The sequence below is a fragment of the Lagopus leucura genome, unplaced genomic scaffold (assembly GCF_019238085.1).
Source record: "Lagopus leucura isolate 7727_CA_CO unplaced genomic scaffold, USGS_WTPT01 Super-Scaffold_100038, whole genome shotgun sequence".
In the NCBI taxonomy this organism is placed as follows: Eukaryota; Metazoa; Chordata; class Aves; order Galliformes; family Phasianidae; genus Lagopus; species Lagopus leucura.
The window spans coordinates 3,553,581-3,569,787 of NW_024962287.1; the positions used below are offsets into that span (position 1 = coordinate 3,553,581).

Sequence of the window (16,207 nt, forward strand, 5' to 3'; positions counted from 1 at the left end):
AAAAGGAAAAGGAAAAGGAAAAGGAAAAGGAAAAGGAAAAGGAAAAGAAAAAGAAAAAGAAAAAGAAAAAGAAAAAGAAAAAGAAAAAGAAAAAGAAAAAGAAAAAGAAAAAGAAAAAGAAAAAGAAAAAGAAAAAGAAAAAGAAAAAGAAAAAGAAAAAAGGAAAAGAAAAAGGAAAAGGAAAAGAAGAAAGGAAAAGAAGAAAGGAAAAGAAGAAAGAAGAAAGGAAAAGAAGAAGGGAAAAAGAAAAAGAAGAGAGGAAAGGAAGAAAGGAAAAAGAAAAAGAAGAGAAAAAACGAGATGAAAAATAAATGGAAAAAGAAAAGGAAATGAAGAGGAAAAAGAAAAAGAAGAAGAGGAAAAAGAGCAAAACAAAAAAGAGATGCTTTGCCGTGGAATGCTTTTAGCTCGCAGGCAGCCTAATAAATGCACCAAGAGCCACGGATAGACTATATGTAGTGTTTTTCCAAACAGACTGTCAAGCCACTGTCTCCGTGTGACCTTTTCAAATAATGCCACCAGCAAGAGAGCCAGACTGGCCTTTTGTCATCAGCAGATAAGACGTCTGTGGGGCAGCTCGGGCGCTGGAGCCGCTGGCGACTGGCGGCAGTGAGGGATGTGGAGGGTCAGCGTGGGAGGGGTGGGAGGAGGGAAATGCAGCTTTGCAAACACAAGCTGTGAGCAGTTGCGAGGAGGAACTTGGAGGTGCAGGAGAAGTTTCAGCAGAGCTGTGCTCTTTCCTACATGAGGGGAAAAGCGTGGCCGGTCGCAAGGCTTTGAAGTCTTAAAATAGCTTGCAAGGCTGGGAGCTTCCCTTTGAGGGATCTCAGAGCATTTGGCATTAGCAGTGCATCCATCCACTTGCTGCCTCCGTGAGAAAGCAGGTGTTATCTCAGCTTCTCCAACACGAGAGGTGCCGGGCATTGCCTGCTACAAGGTGGCTGGTCAATGTGCCCTCTATGTGCACCATCCCATTCCTCTTGTGAGTGAAATCACGCACTAGTTCTGCTTTTCCTTTGAAAAGTAGAAGTAAATGTCAAGTATCGAGTGGCTGCATGTTCGAATAATTAAAAAAAAAAAAGGAAGAAAAGAAAGAAAAAATGTAGTTTTGATGTTTAAGCAACTAAGGGAAATACAGATAAACAAAACCAAAAGTAAACAACCAAAAAAGAAAAACCAACCCCACCCAAAAGAGAGAAATCGAGAAAGAAAGGGAATACGTTTTGCAAGGACAAGAAAAAGGGTTTGCATGGTGAAAAAATAACGCGACTCCCTCTTATCCCCTCTTCAACATTCATGTTGAGAAACATTGCACGCCGAAGTGAGCCAGAAGAAAAGCGCTCTCTCCGGCCAAGCCAGCAGGACTTGCCATCTCATGATGAAAGCAGCTCCTTCCCTCTCTGAGTCTGTCACCCTGCTGAGAAACAGCGCCGATGATGCTTTCTTGGCCCATTTGACTGAGTTAGGTCATGAAGCCGTCGGGGCTGCTGGGAGCGACTGCTTTGCAGATAGTGCTAGCAGCACAAGGGCTTTGATGGCGAGCCAAACGCGTCTTGGCTCAGAGCTGCTGTCAGGAAAGTGAGATACCAGCTCAGTTTGCGTAGGCCGAGCGCCAGTTTGATGGCTAAATGGAAATGCTTCAACCAGGCTTCCCACCGTTGCCCCGTCATGAATGGAAGGTGTTTGCAAGCATCCCGTGGTGGTGGAGCCATGCTATGGTTGTGGCAGTGTCTTACAGAGGATGGTGAATTGGTTCAGAGCTGGCAGTAGGGTTAAAGACAGTTGTGAGGTGCTGGAACAGGTTGCTCAGAGAGGTGGTGGGTGACATTGGGTTGGAAACAGCCAAGGTCAGGCTGGATGGGGCTGTGAGCACTGATGGAGCTGTGGGTGTCCCCAATCAGTGCAGGAAGTGGGATCAGATGGCCTTCAAGAGTCTCTTCCAATTCAAATGATTCCATGATTCTGTGACACTACGTTGGCTCAACCAAGAGATATGCTATTAAAATTGGGTCCTGTTTCCCAGCTCAGCAAGACATGGGCTGGTTCACCAAGGTCTGCTTGGAAAGCGTGCCTTCAGAGCATAAGTTTGCAGTGAAAGAATGTTTTCTGCCAGGTATGTTTCTGCCTTCTGCATCCATGCACCATTTTGACTCAGTGAATGTTTTTGCAGGCAATTTCTGCTTTCCTCATAAAATCATATCAGACTGTAACTTCTAACTTCTTTTATTAGGAAACTGGAACACTCACTCTCATCTTCCTTCCCTCTCTTACTTTTGATTGAGAATGATATTTTTGTACAAGAACTCCTCATTTCTCACTGAGAAATTAGCCTTTTCAGTAGAAGAAATTCCTCTTTTCTTTTCCAATAATAGCCACATTCCTGGCTGCATCCTCGTCAAACTCAAATCCATCTTCAGGGAACAATAAAATAACCAAGAAATTGGATGCTAATTTTGCAGTACTTCAAAGGACTTCTATTTCCACAGCACGCTCAGCTCTCACCTTCTGAAAATCAGACCTGCTCATGCTATGGTTAGTCGAAAACAAGCCCTGAGGTTGAAGAAGTTGCAGTTCCTCAACTGGAAGAAACATCCTTGTGGAGAAGCTGATTCTTTGTGCACTCTTAGGTTATAATGATGCATGATGAGAAGCATCCAAAACAATCAGTTGTTTCCATCAGTAGTGCTTACATTCAGCTGTGAGCAGCTGAAAGGGTAAGGGCGGGTGTTATTCTTCCTATCTCTACATCTTATCTATCTAATGCAAGCTAAGAGCAGCAGCTCTAGCAATGGAGCTGTGTGCTTGGACCTGGTCTATGATGTGCTGAGGGTTTTGGAAGTGCAGAATTAAAGAATTAAAGAATTAAAAATACATCCTGACTTCATAGAGTGGAGGGAGGACCCAACACCGACCTTAGAGGCACTGTGATTAGGGATCTGTGGTAAAATGAATGAGAGACTCACACGATGGAATAACCCACAATAAGTGGAGTGGGTTCATAACGCTGCCACAGCTGAACTCAGAGTTATGTACCTCTTGCCTGTCTTCATGCTACTTCCATTAAGACAAAAAATGACAGGAGGAATTAGGATTTGTTAGCAAATGGCAGTGTGAAATCTTGAAGTTGTGGAGAAGATGCACAACAACAAGAGCAGAAGGAGAAAAAAAGTTGTGATGAAAGGAAAGGGAAAGAGAAAGGGAAGGGGAAAATAGGGAAAATTGGGGAAAAGGGAAGGGAAGGGAAGGGAAGGGAAGGGAAGGGAAGGGAAGGGAAACTGAGGTTGTTTCTCAATTAATATTACTTGTCAAGCATTCGTAGTCAACACTTTCACCTTGAAATGCTCTCACAGGATATAATTCAGATCTTCTGTTTTTGTTATATGATTGAATTGTCTGGAAATTATGTTTTGTTTATGAGTTCCCTTGAATAATTCTTTGTCACCAGAATATTTCAGATGTCTCACATGGTTCCTGTCATCTCATGTTGCTACACAGGACAAAGGCAGACATAGCATCATTTCTGGAAGCTTAGGCACCGATAGAGAAAAACAAGAAGTTCCTGAATTGTCAGTGAGAGTATTCCTCCAAAACTGGAACCATACCCAACAAGCAACAGCATTTTGACATCTGCAAATGTCTATCATGGTACTTAATGCATCTTTCCACTTCTGCCTTCTGGCATGAAGCAGAAGTAAAAGGCGTCTCTGAAGACAACTTCTGTCATGCTTCTAGACAGAGCAAAAACTTTGCTGAAAAAATAAGCATGAAAAAACAGTGATGTCTGCTCAGTTGTGGAGGTAGAAGACTTGTAAATGACTGTTTTTACATGAGTGGATAGCGATAGGACAAGGGGAATGGTTTTAAACTGAGACAGGGGAGGTTTAGGTTGGATCTGAGGAGGAAGTTTTTCCTCCAGAGGGTGGTGAGGCAGTGGAACAGGTTGCCCAAGGAGGCTGTGGATGCCCCATCCCTGCAGGCATTCAAGGCCAGGCTGGATGTGGCTCTGGGCAGCCTGGGCTGCTGGTTGGCGACCTGCACACAGCAGGGGGTTGGAACTGGATGAGTATTGTGCTCCTTTGCAACCCAGGCCATTTTGTCATATGACCATGAAGGCCAGGTCTGCTGTTACACTGATCATATCCATTATCTTTCTTTTTCCTCTCCTTAGCCCTATCTCCCCTTCTACTCTTCCATCCACATGAGAAAATGTTGCGATTTGCCAAACGCTTCTGTCCAAGCTTCCTCTATATTTTCGCCTTCTTCTAATTCTCTCTCTCAGTCTGTAATCTGCAAAATCTCTTTGACACAAAGAACTACAAGCTGCTGTTGGAGGCTGGGCAGAGGTAGCAGAGGGCTTCCTGCTGAAAGGCAATTATCGTCAAAATGCCATCTGCAATCTGCTGATAATTGCAGAGGTGGTTGAAGCCAACAACTAGGCTCCGAGCAGGGGCTCTGAGCATCCTTATTTTGTACTTTTCTTTCTTCTCATTCTCTTTGTAGTCTCTCTCTGCTGTTTCCTCTGAAATCTTCAGCTGGCTGGATATTGCATCCACAGGTTCTTGTGCTGCAGACAGATGGATCTCATGCAGCTGATGCCCCAGATCTCACTTTGCTCAGCCAGGGAAGGAGTGCATTTCTCTCTTAATTTCTTCGATGAGTAGGAGAAACTGGCCGCTATCAGCATGTAGTGATTTAAACTCTTTCAAAATGAACAATAAACTCCTTTCCTGGCAACACTAAAATTACAAAAACCACATGGTTGTAACATGACAGCTCATTCTCAAGACCTGCTGATGGAGGACCACCACTCTGCAAAGCCCCACAGGAAGGCAAAGGAAACTGCAATTGAACTCAGTATCTTACCTTGTGCAGAGGCTTGGTTTAGATGAGAGAGGCTGATAAATTGTCTGCCCTTTGATTGAAACAGAACAAGAAAAGAAGACATAATTACTTTGCCATGTTTACAGAAGGACCTGCTTTCAGCTTCAGAGATGAGAGGGAGCCCACTGCAGTCAGCCAACAGCCCCCACACCTGGATCCCTACGTGTCGTGATGGTTTTATTATATATTGCTGTGAGGTATTTGTAGATGGCTTGACTTTCAGCTTGCATAAACCTTGACTGCCTTGTAAATAAAAATGTAACTTCCTAGCCACTCATTCAGACCCTGCTCTGTCTAGCTCTGATGCCCAGTCTTGGATCAATGGAGGATGAGACGTGAATGGCTCCCATGGAGAAACAACTGTTGCAGTATTATTTGAAGCAGAAAACCTGGGATGCTCTTTGCTGTGATTGTCCCAAGGCTCGTGGAATATTTTTGCTCAGGGATATGTTTTAAAAAGAGGCAGTGACTCTCTAGTAACCTAAGACCCACTGAAGGGAGCCTTTGACCGCTGCCAGGGATATTTATACATTTGCCAAAGGAGTGAACTAGAGACAAAGAATTAAAAAACAGGCATTGCCTCCAATCCATGTTACTCTTTGACTTCCTGCTTAGCAGCAGTGCGGGGAGGGAGGGAGGGCTGCTCACCCCCCTAGGTAATGCCTCCCTCCTCTGAGAGCTTGAGACCTGAGACGGTTTTCACTTACTAGTTGCACCCAGAGTCTCCCTTGTGCTGGCATCTGGCTGCACTACTGACAAGGGCAGGAAGAAAGAAAACATCTTCATGTTTTCCATCCAGTGAGAGGTGGCTAGATTAAGTGATTTCCTAGGCTTATATGTGGAGTTTATTATTTTAGGGCACCAAAATCTGAACGCAGTAGCTGACTGATCTGTGCTCATGCAAACATGGGCTGTTTGAGTTCACAGGGAGCAGCAGGAGCTCAGCATTTCTGATTCTCAGCCCAACACAGATCAGCTGCAGACCCTCTATCAATTTAGCTCCTTGTCCTCCCTGATGGTAAAGCTTCCTCTGTGGTTTGAATGTGGCAGCATTGAATCTTAGCTTGAATCTGACCCATCTTTGTGCTGTTTGCAAGTCAGCAACATGAGCCTGGATTGCAGAGAGCTGAAGGCAGCAGAGCCCAAGTGATGCTCGGCATAACACAGTGCTTCAGAGCACCATCATTGCAAGCACACTCAGAAAGCTGACATCCATAACACAAAGAGAAAATGGAATCCACTTTACAGAGAAAAAATCCAGACCAAGAAGGTGATGATGGAACTGTTCACCCCATATTAAGAAGCTGATGGGGATAAGCCAGGTGTAAACATTTGTTTTCCCTCGCTTTGAACTTGTCCCAATTGGTTGACTAGATTTCAGACAACAGAAGTACTCCAGCTCCTACTGGCACACGGAGGTATTGCCTGCATAACTCCAGACACTATCTGGGCTGCTGAGGACTTCGATAAGGACACAAAGCTGGAGACTTACTTTGGGTGGGGCAGGAGGAGGTCTACTCCTGTTCTTCGGATTGCTTCCTGATGTAAATTTCTCATTGGACATCAGCTGGTTTTTGCTCCCGATCAACCCCATCCTGGAAGAAAGACCAGAAAGTATTTTATAATTAAATTGTTCTTGGGGAAGGATGTAAGCAGTGAGAGACAAAGCAACCTTCTCACTCATGAAGAAGAAAGCGAAGATGTGAATGAGGGGCAGTGGGACAGTGGATGGATGAATCTAAAACCACCCCATCAATCCTACCTACAAAGTGTGGGCATAGAGCTTGATTCAGTTGGCCATGTGCAATGCCCCATTACTGTCTGAGATGCTCTCAGGTCTCTCAAGGTGTGGGTCTCCTGCACATCATGAATTATGTTTTCCAGATAGATGTAGGTTAGAGAACACACATCCCAGGCACCTGGAGCACTAGACACAAGTTAATAAATCTCTTTCCATGAGCTATCTTCTGGTCCACTCTAAGTCTTTCCATACTTGTGCTTGAGGCCTAGCTTAATTTGCAGCCCTGAAATGTACTTTCAGCTCCAATCAATAATCCCAGCATAATACCAGGTCAAGGTAAAAATAGCCAAACTGCTGCAATCTTAGTCTTCTCAGCTCCTTAAACTTGTAGGGAGCATTTGAAGCTCACATTATCGTAAAGCTATTGGCAAAAGCATATAAAGTATCTACATCACCACATCATCCAGCACCAAATTTTGCCCTGGTCTCTGTTTTGATAAAAAAGGCAACAACAACAACAAATCAAATCATTTGTATCTGGTCAATGACACATTGACTTCTTCTGATTTTGCCAAAATGCCTCAAGGTCTGCAACAAATACAAAGGACTAAAGATCCAGGGAACAACATTAACAGTCATCTCCCCCAGATGTCAATCTGATGCTGTGTCATGATTAGAATCCAACAGAGGATTCTAAAAAAATTTCCAGCAAATCAGACTTGTGGGAAAAAAAATTACCCAAGTAAAAGTGAAATTTTTGTTTTCTAGTATGGTTCTTATGTATCAAAATCTGGGACCTTTGGAATGAGAAAGTTTCCAACAGAGCCATCTCAGTATTCTAAGGTGACCAAGAAAAGTCTTCAGTCCTTGAGAGAGAAGGAGATGATGGCCCCAAGAAGAAAACCATGAGCTTCAAGAGAGGTGGAGAAGGTGAAGACTCCAAGTAGGGTCTTCACAAGCTCTGAGATGATGAACTCAAGATGAGCAGAAGATGAGGAGCCTCAAGAGCAGAGAAGTTGGAAGACCCCAATTTCTTTTTTGAACTACCTTCTCCCTTGTGCTAAAATGAAGAAAATGGGTAGACCCACATGTGTTATTTTCCCCAAACAAAAGCTTTACAGCATCCATACATCTCTGGGCTTTTCTCAGACCTGAGCCTTCAGGTGGTCCATCCACCTGTAGATAGACCTCAGCATCTCTCTGGGCAGAGACTCAGTGCAGGTTGCCTTTGCCTTAGATACATTTCTATGGTCTTTGTACATGTTGTCTAAATACCCATCACAGGATCTTTGATATACTTTTCCCCTAAATGGGAGTTGCTGGCATGTCAATTGCTACCTTTTCTATGGAGTTAGGGTATAAGAGAAATAGCAGAAGTCTGCTATATTACAACCATCAATCACGCCACCAGGATTGTTTTATGAAAGGACCAATGAACAATATGCAGGATGAGGAATGCACGTTTTGGGATCTTGAGTCACTCTCCGGGATGGCACTGGTGGAGCCGTGTCATGGAGGGCATGAAGAGGTGTCAGCTACAGCAAGTGCCATCAGATGACAAAGGCCTTTGTGGCCATCCCATCTCTACTGACAAGGTTTGAGGAGAGCAGGGACCATGCTCTGAGCTCTACATGTCCACACAGTGTTGCTGTGTCCAGGGGATTGCCCTTGTGACAGCTGGGTGTCATAGAATGGCTCGGGTTGGAAGGGACCAGGAGGATCACCAAGTTCCAACCCTCCTGCTGCAGGTAGGGCCGTGTCCCACCACGGAACTTTCTTCCCACAAACATACAAGTGTCAAGGACACAGCTGTGCAAAGCCACACCGAGAAGCAAACAACTCGTCCCATCTCAGGCGGGAAATAGAACTGGTGAGAAATCTCCGGTAAAGGTCATCCGCTCCCACCCACATCTTTTCCTGCACTGCACACAGAGATTTGCACAGCTCTGGGTAATCATAACCCCTACAGAACCCAACGTTCACACTGCCAAGGCCTTCGGTATCCGATGAGCCCACTCTTCGTGCCAGAAGGTCCTAGATAAATGGACAGATAATGCCGCAGTCCAACAGTGACCAAAACAGAACGCTGCTTGTCATCTCCCAGCACATTGCTGGTGAAGTTTTCATTTTCTTAATTTCTTTTTTCCCCCCAAAAAAAGGTGGATGAGAGGAACGCACACTATTCAAAGCATTTCTGCTTATGGTTAATTTCTTTTTAAATCTATGTCGCACACAAAAAAGAAAGATTGAGAAAAACAACTGAAAGTAACTGATAATTCTCCCGGCATCTTATTTGCTCTTTTTTGTTGCTGTTGTTTTGTTTGGTTGTTTTGTTGGCTTGTTTCTCCCTAGAGGAAAAGAGCACTGAAGAGAAGAAAATAGCAAGTCAGAAAAACAAGGAGGTGTCCCTGGCTATAGCAGGAGGTTGGAACTGGATGATCTTAAAGGTCTCTCCCAAACCAAACCATTCTGTGATTCCATGATTTTTAATTACTGAAAGTGAGGAAACCTCTCCTTCTGATAGTCCTTGAGTATAGATAAGAAAACTATTCATCGCATTGATAATACTTAACTAAAATGCTCTCCTGTGTTCATTCTTCTTTTCACTCATTTCCTCAAGTCTACTCAAGTTCAAAACCAACACAATTTATTTTAAGAACATCTTTTTAAAGCAACCAGAGTTCAAAACTGAATAAAAGTATTTGATGCAATGCAAAATTTTCCAGATGTCCAGCTTGGTTGCTGGCAAATTTTGAGTGAGAATATTTCACGCAGAAGTCTCCTTGAGAGAGTCAAGTGAGCCCTTGCTGAGCAACCTGAAAGACACAAGAATGGTGAGCCCTGTGCAGCATCCGCCTCTGAACAAATGCATGACACACATGCACATCACACACACTGGATGCTTGGATAGGAAAGAAGATGGTCTTTAGAGGGGACACTTTGGCTCAGGAAAGCAGGATGCAGGTACATATGTTCCTGCAACAATGGTCCAAGGGAGGTTTCTGAAGACCCCATCAGAGCTCATCTCAAGCAAAGCTTCCACTGACAACTGGGTGACAGAATTGTGATGGAGAATCGAGGATGTGACTGAAGGTTCTATCAACAGCCATCTTTGAAAGGGTTTGCAGAACATTCCCTACTGAAACAAGCCATCAAGCTGTGCCTGAAGTCCCATTAAGGAGTCCAGTAGAGGTGAACACAAGTCTTTGCTGATCATAGGGTTTGAGGATCTGCCTTTTCTCAATGCTGGGCCTTCTCAGTTCTTTAGGGCTTCAAAACAAACAAACAAACAAACAAACAAGATGGTGACAAAATGGACCTGCTGGATACACACAGGTATTTGTATTTGTTGCAGCAGGTGGGAGAACAGGATGGAAGTACCTGTGCTAAGCCAGGTGTGGCAAGACCTAATTTTCCCATCCTCTCTGGGTAAGCAATCCTATATCACAGGCATGCCATCTCCTGCAGTTGGCTTCTTTCTGCTACCCAAACAAATGTTTCTTCTGATGTTTTCTGCAATGGGGATGTGGATGACACAGATGAGCAGCTTTGGGATTGCATGGGCGTGCATGGGGAAACAAGAAGACCGAATCTTGCAGAAAAGCAGAAGTCTCGACTCGTTATTTGCTTCACCCCCATGAAATTGTGCCATGGAAAAAGAACTTAAGGCCTGAGCAAGCCAAAAGTGTTTCACTGTGAGGGCAGCTCCAAAAACCCCCAATAAATCTCAAAATGACCTCCTTTACATTCAGACTTTAGAGGGGGTCCAGCAAACTGTTTTCATAGTTGACCAAGATTAGATATTTCACTTCATTTTAAAACTTCAGAAAGTCTTTCATAAGAAAATGGATTTAAAAGGAAATGGCATTAAAAAATGCAAAACTATAAAAACATATTCTAAAAATGAAGGGTCTTGATTGCTGAAGCTCTCTTTCTCCTACCAGAAAGGATGAATGAAATCAGCTCACTTCAGATACAATGATATGATAGATATGCCAGATTTGCAGTTGAATAAGTGAGGAGAAAAAAAGATCCGTTGAAATTTCCCCCCAGATCTAGGCATGTCCCAGATGCATTACATACTCTGGAAGCTTTCTTCTATCTTAACAAAATAGTTCATTACATTTCCAAACTAGGCAACCTCGGATTGCTTTGCAAGACACAGCACCAAAGAATTACAGAAGAGCTTGATTAGATCAGCTACTCAAATGGGAACAAAGAAGCCATCGCTGCTGTGACTGCTTTCCAGTTCTGCTGGGGTTTGGTAAAGATGTTTTTAATGCTATGTTTAAGTCTGCATGATTAGCGGGTCTGTTGCTAGGAGGTGGTTAGAAGTCAGAATTGAGCAACAAGAAACGTGCTGTGCTATAAACAGCACCAATCCCACAGAAGGTCTGTCTCAGAAAGAAGGCAATGCACGCAGTGCTGCATCCGCAGCTAAAGTCATGACCACTCCTATGGCCAAAAGCTACTTCTCACTTGGAGGGACCAGAGTGCACATAGAGGAGTTAGAAAAGCAATGTAGAAAGTAGAGCTGGAAAGCACAGAGCACTGAGCATCACGGCCTCCGCTGGAGAGTGAAGCAGATGCCTATGTTACATGTTGCATCTACACAAAATCACTGAAGACCTGGAAGGTTCCTATTGGTAATGCTCTAATGTCATCCAGTTCAGGTTGGATATTAGGAAATATTTCTTTTCTAAAACAATGGTTATGCGCTGGCACAGCTGCTCAGGGAGGTGGTGGAGTCTCTGTCCCTGGAGGTGCTCCATAACCATGGGGATGTGGCACTGAGAGACGTGGTCAGTGGGTATGGTGGTGATCGGTCAACGTCACACTTCATGATCTCAGTGGTCTTTTCCAACCTTCATGATTCTGTGAATGTCTTTTGAAAACGCTTTCATCATGACCTAAGCTCCAATGTTGTGATGGCCAGGTGGGGATGGATCTACAGGAGCTGAGATCCTGCAGCATGGGCATGGGGATGCACTGGAGAGAGGAAATAGGAGGGCAGGGCCAGGAGAAGAACACACAACTCTTTGAGTGCCAGGAGTATCTCTGGTGCTTACCATGTATGAGCAATGTTATCATAAAGCTGCATTGCTGCATAACAATTTCTGTTGGCATTTCAGTCCAAAGCTTGTTCATGGGTTATAGGCAAGTTGGAGCATGGCAAAGGGAGATCCACTCCACAGGCCAGCTCTGACAGAGGTCTAAATCCTGTGGAAATGGGCACAGCCTGTGCTCCTTAGCCAAAAACTGCAAAGCTCTGTTTTGAAATACTTTGTGGGCACATTCTGGTGATCTGCAGGGATGTGGAGTGAGCCTGGCCTAAACCAACCTAGCCTTCAGCCATGGGGACATGAGGAAGGGCTGTGCCCTTAGTGATGGGGGCATGAGGAGATGGATGTGGTGTCCTTCCACACCACTACATTTGGTCAGCCATATTTCTGCCCTGAGATATGCCCCTCCTGCAAGCCCTCCTTCTGGATACAACAGGAGTAGTTATGAGGTCTCATCAGCAAGGGAAGCCTTTTCCATGTGAAATTGATGGGATTTTGCAGGATCCATCAGCCCCTTGGGTCAGGCCTCAGCAGGAACGATCCCCCTTCCCAACACGCTCAGATGGGGCCTCGGACTACAAGGAAAGATGTACATCTCCATGGGGAAAGATGGGATCTCCACAGGGAAAGAAGGAATCTCTATAGGGAGAGATGTACATCTCCAGCCCCACTTCCGAACGCTTCCAATTGCTTGGAAAGCCAGGTCAGAAAGAGCTCCTGAGCTCAGGACCCTTCCCCTGCTGATCGCAGCAGTGTCCAGCTCTAACCAGCCTCCCCCACACATACACTTTGATCTCCTCCACTGCAGGCCCTGGGGAACAGGGAGGATGGGAGGATCAAGGTACACACACCTGGCACACATTTCTCTCTTTCAGCTGCAAACCAAGGGAAAAGCCTCCTTGAAAACCATCCCTTGGGACCAGGTTATAGCAACCACTGGTGCTGCTCCCATCTTTCCTCTCTGTCTTATGGATAGAGGGGGAAGGACACAGGGCAGGGAGATATCAAATGAAGAGGGAATGAAAGAGGAAGAAGGTAGAAGAAAGCCTCCCCCACCCTCAGGGAAACGTTCAAAGGGGTGGGATGAGCCCTACTTGCCTGTTTCCTATGAAGCTGCTCCTGGAGACACGACCTGAGGATGGGCGAAGCACTGGTTCGACCCATGACCGATGCTCCATGGGGCTGAGAGCCCTCAGAAAACTTCCCCGTTAGAGATCCCTGGCTCACACCACGTCCCCACCATCCATAGGACTGAAGGCTTAGAATGTTGCACCCCCGGGTTGCAGAAGCAGCCTGATTTTGTGATTGCGTTTAATGGACTTTCTTTTTTTAATCACGTCTCCGTGTCAGAACTGACTCCTTTCTTCCCTCAGAGGATTCCTTGCTCTATTTTAAATATTGGCATGATCCATCCGGGAGGGGGGGCAAGTCGCACTTCCCAGACAATCTGGCCAAAACAGCACTGAGGAAGGCGAGAAACTCAGAGAGAACCCAGGCACAAAACCCATCAAAACCCACAGGCTACTAACAGCCGTCATTAAAATAAGCTGTGACGACTGTGAATGGGCCGTGTTTCCACTATGCAAACCATCAAACTTTAGGAAACAGCTGAACAAACCTTGCAGTGATTAAATACAAAACGAAAAACAATAAAAAAGACTTTTTGAGATGAAATGCATTTTGTTCCAGGGAGCCCCAACCCTCTATGAACCTACTCAACCATAGAACTGAGGGGGCAACACGGTCTAATGACGAAGACCTGGACAGAGACTTGTGGGTGACTCTGAAGAAGTGACTTTCTCATTCTGCCTCAGCACGCCCAATAGGAAGGCTGCAATTTGTCTGTCTCAGGAGACGACTGTTGTATAAGGAGCAAAATTTCTTCCCACCGACTCCTGAGGCTTCCCATAGGGTGCCTAAAGGGATTTTTTCACCAGGGTATTTTCAATGCGTTTGTGGAGCAGACCTGCTGGGCTGCTGTTTGTTGTCTTTTAAGCTGTTGCAAGGACAGAGTCCCCCCCCCAAAAAAAAAAATCCACACTGAGTGACCTCTGTGGGTTGTTGCATGCTGTGGTTTTGTAACATATGGGTCAGCAGGAGGGAAGGGATGCTGGGTCTCAGTGCTCTTGAGGTTGGAGAGACCTCATGCTTTGTAGTTCAGCCGCTCTCGCAGGGAAGACAGACGTAAGCCGACATCCGTTCAGTGCAGCGCACAGCCCCAAAGTCACCCTTGTTCTGCTGATGTTGTTGGCAGGGGAAAGGCTTCGTGGGGCAGCGCTGAGGTCAAAGCAAAGGACCCTGAATGGCCATAAGACCCAAGGACAGGACAGGGTTGGCTGAGGGCACGATGCTGTGCATGTGGAGAAATTGCTCCAGGATGCAGGTGCCCACTGCCCCAGTGCTGCTCGTGGGCATCACCTCTGCAAGTGCTCTGTGCTCCTGGCAAAAGGACAAAATCCCATGGAGGGCTGCAAGACCGCGGGACCTTAGGCTGGGCCTTAAATAGGAATCTGTGGGTACTTTATCTTCTCTGGGGCCATTCCATGCCCCTTGACCTGGCAGAGGCCAAGGTCAACACAGGTTCTCCCTGCAGACAACCAGGGCAGACACCCACTCAGTTGCCCCCAGCCAGGCGTGTGCAGAACCAGGCTGGCTGTTTGCATACCGAAGAGATACAGAAATGAGGAAGCCCTTGCAGATTTGTCAGACCTCTCCCTCACCAGCTTGCATTCTGCTGTCCCCACTCTCCTCCAGCTAAGGGCAGAGGAGAGGACAGAGAGCCAGAGAGGGCCGGGTTGGGGCTGGGGAAGGGGATGGCAGTGTCAGGGCTAGCTGGAGCACTTTGAGCTTTTGGGAAGGGCTTTACTCTTTGGCAGAGAGCTCATCTGAGGTACCTGACTGTTCTTTGCTAAGTGAGCTTCACTTCCTACTCCTACAAAAAAGGAAGTTGCTTTTTTAGAAGGCGGCTTGCCATCCACCGCAGAGGTAGGAAGGAGAAGCTGCCATGAGGTGCAGCAAAGGCTTAGAAACAAGGCTGCCAAGTCATCTTGGGAAACAGGGCGACCTGCTTCTGATTTGAGACACATTTCCAATTCTGGCAGTGGGGAAACCCAGCAGCCACAGCCAGGCTGCTGTGCAGACCCTTCCAGTCATGGACACATTTAAAGCAACTCAAAGAAAGAAATTTAAATAAGCAGAATAGGTAAATCTATTTCATTCCAAGGAGATTTTTTGCTCCTGAAGGTATCCAGGCTGTGACACTGGTTGTTACCTGCAGGTCAGCCCTTCAACTACTGCTTCCACGTGCAAATCTCATGGCCCTGAGATGAGATCCATAGTATGGGAATCCACACAAGTGAATCCCTTCTGCAGTTTGCTTACTCAGAAGTGATGAAGCACCAGCCTAAAGGTGTCTTTTGAAAATAACTGGTAGGAAATCACTCAGAAAGCATACAAAACGGCACTAAAAAAAATAAAATGTCTTGTATGCAGTTCCCAGGTCACTCCAGATGGATTCCACCTGCCCCAAATTTCTTTATCCTGAAAATGCAGGCTGTTACCTCACCCTCCCAAGTAGGGAGATGGCAGTGCATCAGTCCCTAGATGTTCTCCAGGAGCAGTGTGCAGTTCCACAGCTGCTTGGTCTCCGCTGCCTTTTATAGTCCCCCAAAAGCCATGCATGGATCCAGCCTGTGAGCTAAATCATGGGGTCATAGAATCATGAAGGTTGGAAAAGACCACTAAGATCTCCAAGTCCAAGCTCAACCCACCCCCACCATGCCCACTGACCATATCCCTCACCCCCATGGTTCTTGAACAGCTCCAGGGGCAGTGACTCTGCCACCTCCATGGCTTTTAGGTGCCTGTAGGCACCCAAGGACCTGTAGGACCTCAAGGACTTACCACTTCACAAGACTAAATTAACCTAATTTACCATCTGAACCTTCCAGTTTCCATTCCCCTGGTAGATTAAAAGCTAATTTATGGCAACATCGTGCTTCTTGATGAGCATGCTGATGTGTGATAAACAGCCCTGCAGCCTCCATTTTCATGGGAACTGTAGGATAGGAAACAAGTTGGAAGGGACTCACGAGGATCACAGAGTATAACTCTTGGTTTCACACAGCACCACCCAAAATCCAAAGAGAGCTAAGCCCAAACGTTCCTTCAGCTCCAGCACATCATGGCTGCGACCACTCACACTTTCTGACCTCTGAAGGCAGCATCTCCAGTGACAAAATAGTAAAATCTCTCACCTTTCAAAATACGGTGGTTGCTGGCAAATTCCTTGCTAGGACTTTTCAGGGCTCCGCTTTGTTTAACCTGTTGAATCATGTGGGCACTGCATGGCTACCCCAAGGGACAGGGATGAAAACACAGCAGTAGCTTTGGCAGAATCTGTTCTCCTTGCGCCCAGGAGCCTGCCCATGTGGGACAAGCTCTCCTCCCCAGCCCTCCCTGCCAGGCTGCTCACATCATGCCTATTCTGGTTATTTGCGTCAGCTGAGACCCTGACTGACTA

At 45.9% G+C, this 16,207-nt stretch overlaps 1 protein-coding gene across 1 annotated transcript in view; it reads right to left on the reverse strand.

Annotated features, from left to right (window-relative positions):
* BLK (BLK proto-oncogene, Src family tyrosine kinase) overlaps positions 1–16,207 on the reverse strand; it is a 35,058-nt gene that overhangs the window by 14,295 nt on the left and 4,556 nt on the right. Inside the window, exons 2-3 of the mRNA XM_042883501.1 lie at positions 6,374–6,476; positions 4,864–4,912 (exon numbers count right to left, since the gene is read on the reverse strand). Of these exons, the coding sequence (XP_042739435.1) occupies positions 4,864–4,912; positions 6,374–6,475 (151 nt within the window). The 5' untranslated portion in view covers position 6,476. The remainder of the gene's footprint in view (positions 1–4,863; positions 4,913–6,373; positions 6,477–16,207) is intronic.